This window comes from Cygnus olor, chromosome 5 (assembly GCF_009769625.2).
Source record: "Cygnus olor isolate bCygOlo1 chromosome 5, bCygOlo1.pri.v2, whole genome shotgun sequence".
Lineage (NCBI taxonomy): Eukaryota > Metazoa > Chordata > Aves > Anseriformes > Anatidae > Cygnus > Cygnus olor.
The window spans coordinates 31591478-31608508 of NC_049173.1; the positions used below are offsets into that span (position 1 = coordinate 31591478).

The 17031-nt window shown below is 43.6% G+C and overlaps 1 protein-coding gene across 1 annotated transcript; it reads left to right on the forward strand.

Moving 5' to 3' along the window:
• Window positions 1–1814: 1814 nt before the first annotated feature.
• On the forward strand, window positions 1815–13072 carry RAD51 (RAD51 recombinase). Its single transcript, XM_040557541.1, has 9 exons — window positions 1815–2079; window positions 2726–2863; window positions 4050–4167; window positions 4690–4781; window positions 5680–5774; window positions 8494–8607; window positions 11180–11309; window positions 11548–11669; window positions 11979–13072. The coding sequence occupies exons 1-9, from the start codon at window positions 1993–1995 to the stop codon at window positions 12100–12102; spliced, it is 1020 nt and encodes a 339-aa protein (XP_040413475.1). The 5' UTR covers window positions 1815–1992; the 3' UTR covers window positions 12103–13072.
• The last annotated feature ends 3959 nt before the right edge of the window (window positions 13073–17031 follow it).

Genomic DNA, 17031 nt, shown 5'->3' on the forward strand with positions numbered 1-17031 from the left:
AGCTTAGAAGTTTGAACAAAAGCTCATCTGCTTTAATTCGGGGGGCTTGTATTGGTGAAGTTTTAAAAGACACCACCACTGGGTTCCAGTCAGTGGAGGGACCATAAGAAGAATTTCCTTGGGCACAAGATTCGCTCTTCCTTGAATCTTCTTGGTCTTGCCCACGTGCTGGAGGACAATTAATAAAGTTTAGCTGTGCCCTATGACGTGCATTGCCATACAACCTCACGGGTACTTTACACGGTGACAAGAGCTTTTTACCTTAATTTTCTTTAAGTAGACAGGATAGGGGGCACGGAAAAGGTAAAAGGATAGCAGCATGTACAAAGGGAAACCTCTGGCCAGTGTCCTTTCTTCCCAGCTTTGTGCTGTAAGATTCCCATTGGGGTTAAGGGGCCTTTTTAAAGCTAGCTGTGTAGATAGTCTCAAATATTTAGTACTGGCTTGATACCTCTTTAATATCTCATGTTCTTTATCTTTGCAATGACTTTATCTGCATGACGCACCAGCTAGCTTGCCAGCACTAAAATGGATTTAATAAACATTTTAATGAAAAGCACAAAAACTCTGCAGATATTTCTAACAAGCCTGGCCTGAAGCTATTTTGATCGTGCTGCTTTGCCTGTTGTCAGAACGAATTCTTGCCGGTGTCTGTAATAACGTGGCACTGCTACATTTTGTCCTCATGTTTGGTACTAATACGCGAAGGTAGGAGCTGAAGGAATTCCTACAGACCTTGGTCAGCTGAAGGAATGAAAAGCAGCAGTGAAATTTGGGTTTTCCCGGTCAGCGTTACCCTTGCTTGTGGTATCGAAGTCCAGCAGGGAGAGGCTCATAGCAAGGATTAAGTCGTCAGTGAAACTTCTGCTGCCTTTGGTATTTTTGCAGGCGCTTCTGTATGCGGGGTGAGCTTTCACTGTTCAGCTGTTTTTTATTGGCGATGGTTGCTTTGGCTGATTTGTTTTGACGGAGATGTGTTCATCCCTAGAGGGGAGACGACGCAGGTGTTGCTGCTTACCCATGAAAAGGGCGTGCGAGCCCCAGAGCTCCTTCTCCCAACCCTCTGCACTTTGAGTGCTGGTGCTCCTGGAGCTCAGGCAGGTGGCCCCAGCTGTTGCCCCCCGCTGCCATCCCGGTACCTTCCTCCCTTCCCACACCCTAATGGAAAACCCCCACGTGCTGCGCACCAGAGGGTTCTCCCTGCCCAGCAAGGCTTCGAGGCCCACGGCCTTCCCCCAACCGCTGGCCTCGATTAGTTTAGGTACAAGGCTGATTACTGTTGGCCTTCCTCCAGCCAAACGCCCCCAGAGTAGGGGCTCTGCCTTCCCCCCCCCCCAGCTCCAAGCACCTCTCCATCCCCAATTACTCCTCTCAGGGCTGGCGCAGGCCCCAGCCCAGCAGGAAGCTCCTCAGAGGGGCACCTTCTCAGTTACAACAGCTCGAGGTCACCGAGCAGGCTCCCCTCTTTACGCTTACTTTAAAATAAAATTAAAAAAAAATAATAATTAAAAAAAAAAAAAAGCTTGGCATTTTAGAACCCCCCCCCCCCAGCAACAAGCACGCGCGGCCCCTTTAAGGGAAGCTCCCGCCAAATCCCGCCGCCGAGGCGCTGGGATGAAGCGGGGTGGGGAGGTCATGTGACGCGGAGGGGAGGGTGGTTGCCGTGACCTCGTCACGTGACGCGGTGGCGGGCTCTTCCAAAGCGGCGGCGGCCGCGGGCGGTGACGGGAGGGACTCGCGGCGGGGCCTGGTCCGTTGGCCTTCAGCCTCCTCACCGCCGCCATCCTTCTCCTCCTCCTCCTCCTCCTCCTCCTCCTCCTCCTCCTCAGCCGCCCCCGGCGGGTTCGTGAGGGGAAAAGCCGTGAAAACTAACGGGACTGGGGAGGGAAGAGACCGCCGCGGGCTGCTCTGGGCTTCCCCTCAGCGCCCTGACGTCTCGCTTGAGCTTCTCGCTTCACGCAGCCGTCCCGGTCCCCCCCCAGGCGAGCCGCGATGGCCGTGCAGATGCAGTTCGAAGCGAACGCAGACGTGTCTGCGGAGGAGGAGAGCTTCGGCCCAGAGCCCATCTCCAGGTTAGAGGTACGCGCAGAGCTGGCTCGGGGCCGGCTTCGCCAGGAACTTGCTGGTCTGTACCCTCAAACGCAAGTCGGACCCGAAAATTGGGCTGTCAGGTTCTTAACCTGCGTTTTGCCCCTCTCCAAAAAGAACGTTCTGTATTCTCTTGCCTTGCTGCGTATCCTTTCCTGAATATTTGTTAGTTACCTTCAACATCAAACCAACCAGAGGGTATCTTCACCTTGTTCTCTGCTACCGAGGTTGACAACAGGTTTTCACAGAATCACAGAACATTAGGGGCTGGGAGGGGCCTTGAAAGATCACCCAGTCCGATCCCCCTGCCAGAGCAGGAACACCTACATTGGCTCACACAGGAACGCGTCCAGGTGGGTTTTGAATGTCTCCAGAGAAGGAGACTCCACAGCCCCCCTGGGCAGCCTGTTCCAGTGCTCCGTCACCCTCACCGTGAAAAAGTTAAATGTTACACTAGTAAAAGGATATTTTTTTAACATTCTTTGTGTTTAAGTGACAGGGACATAACATTTAATACGTTTGCTTGTAATAACAGAGTTTGATCCAAATCCAAAGACAGTTCAGGTATTCAGTAACAGTTCAGTGATTAGATGGTGTTTATGACATAGCCCGTCTTTTTTTCCCCCCTCCCTTTCAGCAATGTGGTATAAATGCAAACGATGTGAAGAAATTGGAAGAAGCTGGGTATCACACAGTTGAGTCTGTTGCTCACGCGCCCAAGAAGGAGCTACTAAATATTAAAGGCATCAGTGAAGCCAAAGCTGACAAAATCTTGGTAAGGATGTTGTATAAAAACGTTAAGCCGAGAAGTTTGAGAGGTTTTGTTTCTGCTGGTTTAAAGTATTTTGGTGATTTTTGCAAGGTCTCCATGACTGATGTACTGAGAAGGGCAGTAAAGATGATTAGAGGGATGACATGACTTTTTATAAAAGACAAGACTAGGACTAGCTTCAAGAAGAAATGAAGGGGGAGGTAGCTGTATAAAATTTGTGGAAGGTATGGAGAGTATGTCCAAGATTACTATTATTTTTAGCTTAGTATTTCTTATGATAAGAAGGCTTATGATAGTCCTGAAGCAACGAAAATATTTATTCTTTTCCATGCGGGGTATAATTAAGTTATGGAACTCATTGTCCCAAGACACGTCAGCCTTCTGTAGCATAAACTGGTTAAAAATGTATAAATACAGAGCTAAGAGCAATGTTAATAGGGTAGCGTTCAGATCAAGAAGCTCACTGGCTGAACTCAGAGCAACTACCAGATGGAGGGTCAGTTCCTTGATTCCTGCTTTGTTACACACGTTCCCTAAGCATCCCCTCATGGCAGTTGTCAAGGCGTAGGATGCGTGGTTGTGAACCACTGGACTGACCCAGAACATCTGCTCCTCTCTTAGAACCTTCTTAAGCAGGTTAACTCAGCACCTCAGGCAGGTACACACCCTGGCTTTACTTTTGGGAACTGAGAGACCCTGAGCTGCAATCTCACAGCATCTTCTAATTCGGAATGTGGAGCTTCTGCAAAACTAGTTCTCATTTATCAAAATCTGACCTCAGAGAATATTGAACTCCAGTTTTTTTGTGTTTTTTTTTTTTTTTTTTTTCCAACTTTGTGTATTTATTCAGCATTATGAAGATGCAGCCTGTTAGGAATGCCATGGCCATCCTAAGTGTTTTAGTTTCACATGGACAGAACTGAACTAAAAAGGTGGTGAATACAGGGGAGGAAAGATTTTTGTTGAATAGGCAAAATGGATGTCAAAGCTTTTTCTCTGAGCAGAATTAAATTTTTGTTCAGAGGTACCAACTATTCATATGTGGTCTATAAAATGAAGTGTCTGCATCACATTATACAGCTGCTTCTCCATGTCACAAAACAGGAATACAATACTAATGCTAATTACTGGAGGGGGGTAAATGAATGGGGTGAACACTCCTCGGACTGCTTAATTTGGTTTTCTTTAGGCTGAAGCAGCTAAACTGGTCCCGATGGGTTTTACCACAGCAACGGAATTCCATCAGCGAAGGTCAGAAATCATCCAGATCACCACCGGGTCCAAAGAACTTGATAAACTGCTTCAAGGTAGTGATTTTAGTCCTCTGTTGATTAACTTTTCATTATTTTTTTTCCCAATGGAGATGATCATTGCACAAAAACACATCAAACACGTGAGTTCTAGTTGCACTAAAATCTCATCAAGTACTGCTCTGATTTTACTGATTCTCTTTAAAAGCTGTAGAAATAGTTTTAAAGCTTTTAGTCATGATGCAGTACCCAGAGCTGTTTGCTTTGCATGTTTCTAGTTTATTTTAGCCTAGAGTTTCCTTCAAGAAAAAAAAAAAGATATCAACATTTTCGTTTTCCTACTTGTAAGCAAAAACCAAAACATTTCAGCTTTTCAGTATCTTCAAGCATATACTTACCTAAACTTCTTGGTTCCAACACGAAGAAACCGCAGTATGGAAACCAGTTTTTCCAATTAGAGTTTTAATACTTTCAGCCAAAGTATTGAAGGTAAACTGAGTCTCTATAAATTTAAAAACTCTATACATGTCTTTGTTTGAAATATAACAACATTTTTTTCTCTCCTTTTTTTCCCCATAGGAGGAATAGAAACAGGGTCCATAACAGAGTTATTTGGAGAATTTCGTACTGGAAAAACACAGTTGTGCCATACCCTGGCAGTAACCTGTCAAGTGAGTTGTCCACTTTATTAAAATCAAGTATTCAGACAGCACAGCTTTTGGATATTAGCTAATCTATGCACTTCTCGTAGCAAAACAAAGTGATGCACATGAAGAGCTACAACAAATGAATTTTGTCTGTTCACAAAGAGTCCTCAAAAACCTTTGCAGCATCCTTGGCTGAGCTTGCAGCTTGCTAGGATATTTTGTTCCATCCTTAACCTGCCTGCTAGGATTACTTCAGCATCAATTAAGTTTGTCGTGGTTTTTACTTATATTTGACTTATGTTTGGTAGCTTTTTTTCCTCCTTAGTAGTCTGACAACAGACATTAGCCGTGTTGTGTGATCATAGCTCTTAAGAAAAGAGAAGTGTTTGGTATCGCTTTGGGTGTTCTAGACTGCAGAGAGCCTTTGAAAAGAGGGATGAAACTGGGTTGGGTTCAATGGGTTTCTTTGACTAGCTGCTTTGTTTCTAACACATATTAGGTTTATTTCACTTTACCTTTGTAACAGCCTTCAGTCAACTATTGCTATCAAGCAATAGATCAGTTTATAGGAAGCTTTTTTTCTAATCTTAATTTAGACAAATTTTTTCACTTTTTTTTTTTTTTTTTTGCTACTTTCTAGAGGTTGCTGTTTCATAAAATATTAGAGGCTTAGGGCTCAGTTTGATCATTTAGGTAACACCCTTGTGCACCCAAACTTACCAGCCTGAAGCTGAGCATCTGTTTTCTTCTGTAGGTGTCAGAGAATGAAAACAGGAATCATTCCTCTCACTCTTCCCAGACAAATGTGACTTTAATCACCATAGCTTGGTATTTTATTTACTGTATGAATGTCAGTTGAGGGCATAAGGCAGTAACGATATTAATTGTTACTTTTCACGTTCATTCACACGTGCTCTTCTAGCTTCCCATTGACCGAGGTGGTGGTGAAGGAAAAGCTATGTACATTGACACAGAAGGGACCTTCCGTCCAGAACGTCTTCTTGCTGTGGCTGAAAGGTCTGTACTGATTCGTTAGAAGCAAACTAACACTAGTTGAAGAAAGGAAGGCATTTACTCATGGTGGGACAACTTAAAATCAGCCTGGCTCTTTCAATTCATTGGACTGCTGCAGTTAGAACTGTCCTTAAAAACAAATGTGGAAAAAAAAGGAAAAACAAAACAAATTTTCATGTGTTCGTTCAGTCTGCCTACCTAGATGCACTTTAGACCACTTCATTAGCTGTATTTTATAAATATTTTTATTTTTACGTGGATGTGACAGTAGCTAACATCATTGTCCTCTGGAATATGATAGCTTCATTTAAGAATATCTCTCTCAAACTTAGTTTTACTGTTAGTGAAATACATTCAAAGATATTTTTTTCTTAAATTCTGCCAATAGCACTACCCTGGAGCAAAGATTCTTTTGTAAAAAGTATCTCAACAGCAGCTGGATTTTTTCTTGTTTGTTAGGAAAGAGAGCATCCAATGACCAGTTGAAAAGCTGTTTTCTCATCTCCTGCCTCTGTCTCAGAACGTTCTGAAGTGTCTTTTATACAAATTTGAAAGTATAACATAATTATCTGAATTTCTTGAAGGCAGTAAAAGCTGCTGTCTGTGTAGAGGTTCTGGTTAGACTTAAAGGAAGTATGGTTTCCATTTGTTAGAAAAAGTAGCTACTTCTGGTCTTGTGATTCTTCAGAGTTTCTCAAAAACAGAAGTGTTTCCATATTACTGCTTCTGTAGGGTTTAATTCTCTGTAATGGTTGTTTCAATTAAATACCAAGGTGCATATTGCAACCTCGGTGAGCTTAGGTTAAAGTATTTCTTTCTCTCGCAGCGTTCATTAGTGGCTGAAATGCGTCAACGTGAACAGTGATATTGTAGTTTTAAAAATTATTTCCACTTAGATACTGATTGAAATTTTCATGTCAGTAAGCTGTGCAGTTTTTCTGGTAGTGTGGTGGTTAACATTAATTGCATCTAAGCTGCAAGCCAAAATCATGTAGCAAGGCTGGACTGTTTTGAATACAGAGGCTCAGATATTCTGCAAAGATAATAAAAATAAAAATAAATTGGCCTGTTTTCTACTATGTTTTTGCTAGTCTGATTTAGGTTCATAGTTTTTTGTTTTTTTTCTGGCTGTGGATGGGGTTTTTAAAAAAATTAAAAACTACTGCACACATTTTCTAGCTTAAAAACCATCTCTCCTCCTCTAAATGCATGGTTTAAAAAAAAAAAAAGAAAGAAAAATAGAAGCAAGATTTAGTTGTCAAGTGACTGTGTTTCCTTCAAGCAGCCTTACAATATACTTCAAGGACTGGGCTGTCATTGTAGGTGTTTGGGTTCTTTTTAACCCTTCATTCCTCACCATATATTCCTTCATGAAGTAATGTTAATGTGGCTCCGTGCAGAGCAGCACAAATTGCTGGTGCTGGAGGAGATGTGGGGACAAGAATGAGCAGATGGAAGCACAGGAATTGAAAGGGTAGGACTGCTGCTTTTTAGCAGCACCACAGACTTAGGAGGTATGGCCAGTATTTATAGGCCTTTCTAAGAGTGTAGGTAGGAAAATCAAGATTTAACACCAAGCCAATATGATGTGCTGGCCCACAATATGATGTGCTTCCTTTTCTTTATAGAGGAAAATGATCCAATGAACATACCCTCCTAAATGCATGGAGTAAAGTCAAGTTATTGAAAAGTAGTAATCCAAAGACTTGGGTCACTACTGGATTTTGATGGTTTCTTACTGAAAGGCAAACAGATCCCTGGAAGATGTTTTACACAGTGCTTAGAGGTTTGTGTGACAGATGTTCACGTTACAAAACATCTGGAATTACTGCTCCTTGCCCCTCTGCTGCTTCTCCCTCACCTAGCTGTTTTGTAGCCGTCCCTCTGCAGGAAGTCGTTTCCCTCACATTTTTTTGCTTCTGGAAGGGAATGTGCAGTTCTAGTCAGCTGGGGACAGTACCAGCTCAATCCTTCTAACTCTTAATTAAGGCGGTTTGATCTAACACTGCTGGCATTTCATGCAGCAAGTACAAGAGTGCTCCAGTATTCACTTTCACCAGTGGATATGGCAACAAACACCTCTTGGGCACTGATGAGGCAGTGAAATGATGATGTTTGCAGTGCCCCTACCTACACCTGCAGGAGGCTGCATGGCTGCACATGGAGGGTGTTACTTGTAGTCAGTTCCATCCCCCTCAGCTCTCAGTCTTTTTCATCGAGCTCAGCTAGGATGGATGCTAACAGCCTTTCAACTCATTTCTTTTTACAGTCTAATGATTTGCCAGGTGCTTGACTAGCACCTTTGAGGTTAATCTTGAACATCTAGTATTGCAGTGTGGTCTTGTTTCAAAGCCCTAGGCTTGATTGACTATTACTCACCTGCAGGCATAATGTGGTATTAACCTAGAAAGGCCGAGTTATTTGATTTATAAATAGCTATCATGTGCAGGTAGTAAAATGAATTGATAGTTATGATTCTAAAAGTGTACTTTTCAAAGCTGTACATAGGCAAGTTTAATTCCTACAGGAACAGGGAGAGAGAAATTAGATGTGAAAATCAAAATAGTGTTAGTAAGGTGTCTTCCTTGTAAATAGTAAAGTTACTTGTATTAATTAGTATTTCTATTTGGAATGTGTTTTTAATCTAGTTTTTAGGTAAACCTGCTAGGTAATTCCTGTTTGTGAAGTTTAGACTTTAAAATTTTTTCACTGCTTTCTCTAGGTACGGCTTGTCTGGCAGCGATGTCCTAGATAACGTGGCATACGCTCGAGGTTTTAACACGGATCATCAGACCCAGCTCCTGTATCAGGCGTCGGCTATGATGGCTGAATCACGGTAATGAGACTTGATTTAGACGGGGTGATTTTTGTAGTGGTACATAATCATATTATAAACCTGCTCGTAGGTGATAAACAAGTGCAAGAGATCTATAGATGACATAATTGTGAAATGTCAAAGTAATGGTGTACTTTTAAAGTTAACATTTTTGAAATCTACTTGTTCTCTTCAGTGCTTAGCTCCGTTAGATCAGATTTTGTTGTTCTCAAACTAGTTTATGCTTTGGCATATCCATGTAATAAGCTTTGCGTATCAGCAGTCAGTTGTGAGTTAATACCTGTTGCTGTTGAAATTTTTGATGACAGTAACTGACTTGAGCTGTGACAACTGATCTTACTTCACAGAGAACAAGTGCCAGCCTGAGAAACAGTTGTAAAGGTCTTTTTAAAATTGCCTTCAGAACAAAGGAGAGTTGATTTACAGCATGTTCAACTGTTGTGGTTTAACGTGGCAGACAGCTAAGCACCCATAGCTGTCCCTGATTCCCCCAAGAGGGATGGGGGAGAGAGCTGGAAAAAGTAGAAGTGTGAGAACTTACAGGCTGGGGTGGGATAAAGACAGTTTAATAAGAAAGAAAGGAGGGGAAAAAAAAAAAGGCAAAAACAACAAGTGGTGCACAGTGCAATTGCTTACCATCAGCCCTTGCCTGTCCCTGAGCAATGGTAGTGTCTCACCCCCAGCCAACTCCCCCCAGTTTTATCCTTCAGCATGACATTTCTCATTTTCCATTGCTCTTTGTTTCTACTTTCAACTGAAATAAATTTCAGTTTATTATACAGTGGGCCTCTTCAGCATGCATCACTTCCCTTCCTGTTCTGCAGATTAGCCTGTCTCTTCTAATTTTTCCTCCTGCTCCCTCCTAGAAGCTGCTTCTTCCCTTACTAAATGAGCTGAGGTCTGCTTCCGTTGTCTCTTCTACATTATAGGGGCGACTGATACCAGCACAGATGGGTTCTCTGGTTCAGCTGCAGGGTCAAGGCACACCTTTTTTTAAACATTCTGTCAGTTTCTTAAGATTCACACTTGTTAAGGGGTGAAGCCCAGAACCATGGGAGGTGACAACCATGATAGATACCTGCCCGTGTCCTTGCCACTCATAACTCTCCTGCCTCAGGGCAGATCTCTTGGTGATATTCTTAAATAGCTGTTTAACTCTAAACAAAACCAGCATCACGTTCTGGAGACATAGCAATAGAAATACGCTTGTTTGAACATCCCAAGGACATTCAAAATTCTCAAGAGCTTTTGTAACAGGCCTGGAGGAAAAGGGGAAGGTGTCATTCCTTGTCTCCTCTGCAGATTGGCGCTCAGAGGAGAAAAGCTAAAAAGTGTAATTGTTAATAGTTTCAAAGAGGTGGTTACCAGCGTACAAGGACAGTGACAGTGGTGAGGGCAAACAGACTTGTGATTGGTGCTTTTATCATGTCATAAGCACAATACATCAAGGTGGTAAAAACAAAAGCAACCTTAAACTAGACCTCAGAGGTGATAAAGAAAGGGGTTACATAAAACAACTCTGAGAGTAAATAACACACCTTTGAGAGCAAGTAAATTGTAAGCAGCAACTATGAAATTAATAATTATGACCAATTATAAATAAATTGAACACTCTTGACACGATCTGGCCAGATCTGTTGTTTTCTTAACCCCTTGAGCCCCATGTTGGGCGTCAAAAGGACTGTTGTGGTTTAACCCCGCAGGCAGCTAAGCGCCACACAGCTGTTAACTTTTCCCTGCAGTGGAAACCAGGGAGGGAACTGAAGAAGCTGATAGTGTGAGAATTCCTGGGCTGAGAAAACAAGTGACGCTCGGTGCAGTTGCTCACCACCAGCTTACCAGTGCCCTGCCAGTCCCTGAGCAATGGTAGTCCTCATCCTGCCCCAGCCAGCTCACCCAGTTTTATCGCTCAGCATGACACCATGTGGTGCGGGATGTCCCTTTGGTCAGTCTGGGCCAGCTGTCCTGGCTGTGTCCCCTCCCAGCCCCTCGCTGGCTGGGCAGCACCAGAAGTAGAGAAGTCTTTGGCTCTGTGCAAGCCCTGCTCAGTAACACCTAAAGCATCAGTGTGTTATCAACATTATTTCATCCTAAATCCAAAACCACAGCACCATACCAGCTGCTATGAAGAAAATTATCCCAGCTGAAACCAGGACACTGGAACATGTGCAGATCGCTTTTGTTTGAAACTAGGATGCTGGGGCCCCTTTAGAGGGAAGGAGGTGGTGATACAAGGTATAGAGGTACCTGTGCACAGAATACCCATAGTTCAAAATATTAAGTTCTGGGCTCGTAGCATAAATCTAAGTTTTTAATCACACAGCAACTTCCTTTGAATAGAATATCCTGAGTTGGAATGGTCCCACAAGGATGGGTTTTATTGTGTTGTTCATAATCTGAACAGGTCGAGTCTGTGGTGGTAAATATAATCATTCTGCTAACTGGCAGGTGAGAAGGGCAAGTATCCACACCTGTATGTAGCTTTAAAATTTCCTGGATGTTATCAGACTCAACCAGACATGTTTTTCACTCCTGGAACAGTTTCTGAGAATGTTGTATTTAACTTCTCCAGGTATGCACTGCTGATTGTGGACAGTGCCACAGCCCTTTACCGGACAGATTACTCCGGAAGAGGTGAGCTGTCAGCCAGACAGATGCATCTCGCCAGATTTCTGCGTATGCTGCTTCGACTTGCAGATGAGGTAAATGATGAACGTTGCTTTGCTCCCTAAAGGGATGATTGGTTTTCTTTCTCTTGTACACCTTAACAATCTTCTGTGGATGGCTTTCTGCCTGCTCACTGTCTGCTTCCATTTTGTGTTGAGATGCATGGTAGAGTGGTTATCAACAGCTGAGGGGATAGCAGAAGGTTCTTTTTTTTCCATTTATTCAGGTTGTGGAAGATATATGAATTTTGATTTGTTGCTTTTCTCCTTGTAGTTTGGTGTGGCAGTTGTGATCACTAACCAAGTGGTAGCACAAGTAGACGGAGCAGCCATGTTTGCAGCAGATCCCAAGAAGCCTATTGGAGGAAATATCATAGCACATGCTTCCACCACGAGGTGAGAGAATAGATGATCATCTTCCATTAGCTTTATTTTGGAAGATTTTGTGTACTTAACTAAGTGCCTTTTAATTCCGGGTCTCTGTGTAGTCTGTGAATGGCACTTCCAGTCTGCTTTTCAGAACATAAGTGCTACTCTGAGCAGGTAACTGACCCAGCAGTAAAACAAACACAACATTTTCAGAAGTCCTTACAGCTTTAGGTGTGATGTGTTTACATGCCAACAGAACATTTTAATGACTATGATAGAGGCTCTCTGAAATGAGGCTACAATTCCTTACCTGTTTCCTTTTCTTCTCCCTATCAGACTGTATCTGCGAAAAGGCCGAGGCGAAACCAGAATATGCAAAATTTATGATTCTCCTTGCCTTCCTGAGGCTGAAGCGATGTTTGCTATTAATGCTGATGGAGTGGGAGATGCAAAAGACTGAAGACTTCGCTTCGTTTCCCACGTAACCTGAGACTAGGTGGCTGTAAAAAGGCTCCTTTCTTTGTGACACGTTACGGACGCTTTCCTGGTGCAGCTGCTGTTCAGATGCTGGCAGAGAACTCTGTTGTATTTCAACATACGTGTCTGTCAGGTGAATAGATTTTGAGACACATCTGCAGGTGTTGCTTGGAAGAGATCGTCCCTCCTGGGCTTTAGTCACGTGTTAGGTTAAAGTGGTTTCTTGAGAATATTTTCAGAAGACCATAGGCTTTGTATTTTCCTCACAGCTGTTGCTCCAGTTGGATTCTGCTGGTGGGCGTAGGCACAGCAACGTGAGAGTATGTGGCAATAGTTCATAACTTGGTGACTTTAAAGTCATACTGATGGGTTTGTCAAATAAGAAAAGTAGTAACTTAAATACTTGGTGGATTGCTTTAATAATTAACTGCGAAATAAAGCAGAATGGTGTTCCACAATAAGAATTTGGGAATATTGCCATGATTGATGAGATTATCATCAATCCATATTCTTTATGTTAATTTTGTTTCGCATGCTGCAACATGCCACTTTTTGGGGACTGTTAATTTACATCTCAGTGCCTTTTTTTTGTATTTTATTAATTCTCTGTGGAAATCTGCTTTTAATAAAAGGACCATGAAAGTACTGATGACATTACAGGTCTCTGGGATTTAGCCAGGTGCTAATTCAGACTGAGGCATTCTTTACCTGCAGGTAGGAGAGAGGTGCATAGGTCTTCAACGAATCTCAGTCTGGAATATTTTTTCTACTAGTGGTAACAAAACGCATCATCTCCTTCTTGTTTGAGATGTGTAGTACAACTGTGCTTAAGTGCCCTGTAGATATCTTTTAAGAGTTTTTTCAGATTAAAAAGCTTATTTTATATTACCTAGTATTTTAATCTATGCTATTGTGAACAACTCTTAACTTGATTAAAGAGAATCGTGTTATAGTGGTGGTTGGTAGCAAAAAATATTTTCAGTGCTCTTTTACTCCAGGATGATTATTCTGTGTCAAATCATGAAGGAAAACATACAGGGGAATCCAACTGTCCGTACTCATAAGACAAATTTAATCAGGTACCTAAATACTTGTGCAATGGTGGCTACTAAATTTCACAAGAAGTTGCGATGCTTGCTGCCTTATTTTTAGCTAAATGCCGTTATTCGTAAATTCTGCATAGCCATGGAGCATCTGCTCTTTCTGTTCAGATGTGCACAAAAGGCCACTGCTGTCATCATCGCCTGCAGCTGAGTTTCGGGAATCAAAACTCATGTTAAAATGTTAAGTAGGGGATTCAATTGGGTGAATTCATCAGTAAGGGTCTGTCATAGGCGGATACTTCCAGAGGGGTGGGGAAATCTGGCAAAGACTTTCAGCTGCCTGTGGTACTGCGGCTGGAGCAAAAGGAAATGGCAAAAAAAGAGAGAATTTCTTGTGTGTGGAGTCCAGACCTCAAGTTTGGCAGAACCTGGTCTGATGCTGATGAAATGTCTCTTGCTGACCCTGCAGATACTTGCTTACAGGTGACCAAGTCACAAACCGTACGCTCTGCTCTGATCCGATCCGCCTGGAGGCTTGTCAGACCTTCGCAGCTTTTCCTTTTTACACGTTGGGTGCGCTCTACTCAGGACCTGATCTGAGAATCGGGCTATAATGTCAGTCCTGGTTTTGTACAGGTAAAATTCAGGGACTGCAGTGTTCCTGGATCTGATTTTTTCCATAATTCTCTTGATCAAGAGAAAACTAAGACTGGCTGAGAAACCCAGACGAGTAGTAGGAGCAAACAACTGAAGAGAGGAAAAACAGGCCAAACAAATATGAGGAGGGGGATGAGGGACTCGCTGGGCAAAGGGGCTGCAAAAAGGTGAGGTGATGCTGGGATTGGGCTGAGGGAACTGGCAGAGAAACAGCTCAGCTGGAGAGCCAGGGAAAGGCAACTGAGACTTGCACGGCTTGTATCCAGTGAGATACCAACGCTGCTGTGTGCCCTTTGCGGTGCTTTCCTTCACGTATCTATGTGTGATACGTTTCCAGTTGCTCCTAAGATAAAGTAGAACGCTAAAATCTTACTTCAAATTGCACATGGGGTTTAAATGAGCTGGGTTTGAATTTATGATATGCTTAAAAATTCCACAAGGACCCAAAGGTTGAGAGAAGTGTTACACAAACGTCGAAAGAACTGTTTTGGGCTGTCTTGTTTCTTGAGAGGTTATCGGCGTAGCACACAGTGGTACTGAACAACGTTGGGCAGTACGGTTAGTTCCAGCCTGGACAGCAACCACGCTGCTTTTATTGAATTGCCCTTCCGACTGTGCATTTCTCTTAAGTTTTGTAACTGATCAGCTATTCGACGTGGAGGCCTGAAAGGGCACAGCTTGCCGCTTCGGTACGATTTCTGACAGCACACACTGGTGCGTAGGAGGGGGTTATTTCGTGTTTGAGACCCCACATTGTAAACATACAAGTCGTTGTACCATTTACATATAGATGGCAATTTTAGGGGATGTGGGAGACAGTGGCTTATTGCTACCTGCTACGCTGAAGGTTAGAAAGTCGCATTTGGTTTCTCCTCTGTTGCTTCCCTTCAGGGTACTTTGTGGAGGGGGAGTTTGACGTGTCTAGATCATAATCCTACAGCGTTCATCTCTTTGTATGTCACTGCAGTACAGTTCAATCTAACTCCTTTTTTTCAATCTAACTCCTTTTTTTCTTCTTCTCAAAGTCTGCTTAGAGCCTTGACCAACTAAAATAACGTCTGAAGCTCTCTGTTCGTGTAATGCTCAGCATGCAGACTGCTTTCCCTAACAGCCTAAAGTACTTCTCTTGTCTAGCTGAAAGGTTTGTAACTTTGTGATTGGGGTAGCAAAGGCAAAGGAAATGGGAAATATTTTCTTCTCTAGGCTCCTATACAGCCTAGAATCTGAACTCAATGGGATTTGGGGGGGTTTGTTTCTTTTAAGCACAAGAACCTTTTTAGTAAGATCTTCCTCAAGTTATCTGATGACATCCCTGTAGCAGCTGCACAGGCAAGTATTTCCATAAAGGGTTGAAGTTGCTTATGACACAAGGCTGTGAAACATTAATTAAAATAAGCTTATTGTCAACAACGCTTTAATCTCAAGGAGGTATAATTAATATTCCTTCAGTAAATATTTCTCCTGTCATCTCCTTAAAACACTTATCTCGATGTTTCCCAAAAACTCTAAAGTTCCTCTCAAAGCAGTGGAATATGATTAGAAATCATATGAACTGAAAAATTCTTAGGAGTGTTTTTATGTGTGCATGCATTTGCGCAATCGTCTGGCCCACGTTCATCCGGCCAACTTCTGCTACATCTGAACCCGTGTCCAGAGGTGAAGAGGAATTTATTGTTGAGATGAAATGGCCGAAGTGCGTGCAGAAATACGTGCGTTGCGTTGAGCTGCTGATGCTCTTAGAGCGTGATGGAGAGAGGTTTGATTAAAACTGCACAGATGGAGCCTGCAGTGCTTTCTTCCCCTGGAGGCTTGGCATCAGTCTCCGGAGCAGTGTTTTGCCACCGGACCAACCCCTGCCCCTCCAGTGCGGGTTGGGTGCCACCGCGAGCGCTCTGCCCGTCCTCCAAAGGCAGCTGCATCTGTTTTGAGTTCCCAGAAAACCAGCAGCGCTGTTAGCTATGCAATTTAAGTTTTGTACACAAATTAAAACCCCTCGTAATGCGAATGTGAAACGCAGAAAACACGAGGCCTGGGGAGCGAGGCGAGCCTCGCAGTGTCACGCTGAGAAACGATCTGCCTTTCCTTTAGCAGAACAGCCCCAGCTCGCAGCTCCGTGCATCTCGCTCAGCGGGCAGAGAGCTGGCTGACTTTACAGCACTGTGTGTGGCCAGGGAAGGAAGTTTTCCCAGTACCCAGCTTTAGGAGCAAACGCTAAATTTTTCCAGATGTGGCTGCAGCAGTGCAAGTGCAGCGAAAGCGCTGCCGGGTGGCTCCAGGGCTCCCTTTTAGCTCTGCAAACACAAACCTGCTGCGTGCCAGCTTTCTCCGGGATGTGATTTTAATTACGTTGAGGAATCTTTGCTAAAGGTCACAACCTGGACCGCAAACCATCGGATCTCTGCACGTGGTTTGGGTTGTCGTAGTGCAACGCTCCCGGGACCGAGGTTTCCCCGCTGAGACCTGAGGTTGCAGCAGAGGAAAGGGCGACCTCGTGCAACCCACACTGCTGGGGAGGAGGAAAACAACCAGAGGTAAAACTGCCCCAAGTCCAAGGTAATGCTTTTCACTGCATAACCCAACTGAATTTGAACTCTTCAGACTTCTACTCTGGTGTATGGTTAAGCTACTGACCTGGGCCGGTGGCACAGATCAGTCCTGGTGGTGGTGGTTTCGTAGGACAAATTGTAGGCTCCTGGTGCAACTACAAAGACCAGGCATGATCTGCTGGTTCCCTTCCAGATCGCTTTGGCCTTTAGTTTCAGGAGGGAGGAGAGGAGACCCCCAAAGAGCCCCAGAAACGTGGTTAAAGCCAATTCTGCTGTGCATGCTCTATAAAGAGAGAGGATGAGATGTACCCTCCAGAGCAGTCCAGCATCAGACTAGACAAGATGTAAGCCAATCAAGAGAGGAAATGGGATGTTACAACAGATTTATTTTTCCAAATGTTGTTTCAATTTTAGAAAGAAACCCTCTCCTCCCACCCAGTGCCGTGGGTTTTTGTTTTTTTCAGGCATTTAATTCACGTGCATTCGCTTTTCTGGTGGTGGTTTGTAAGCGGCCGTCAGCCTAAGGGGCCCGGTTTGGTTGGGGATGTCAGGGTTATTTTTTGTTTGTCGGCTCAGTTGCCTGCCCCTCTTCTACGTGCGTTTTTCTGTTTAGCTTGTGCTCGATCCAAAGCTCACTGCTGGCAGTGGGGATCTGCAGAGCCTGTC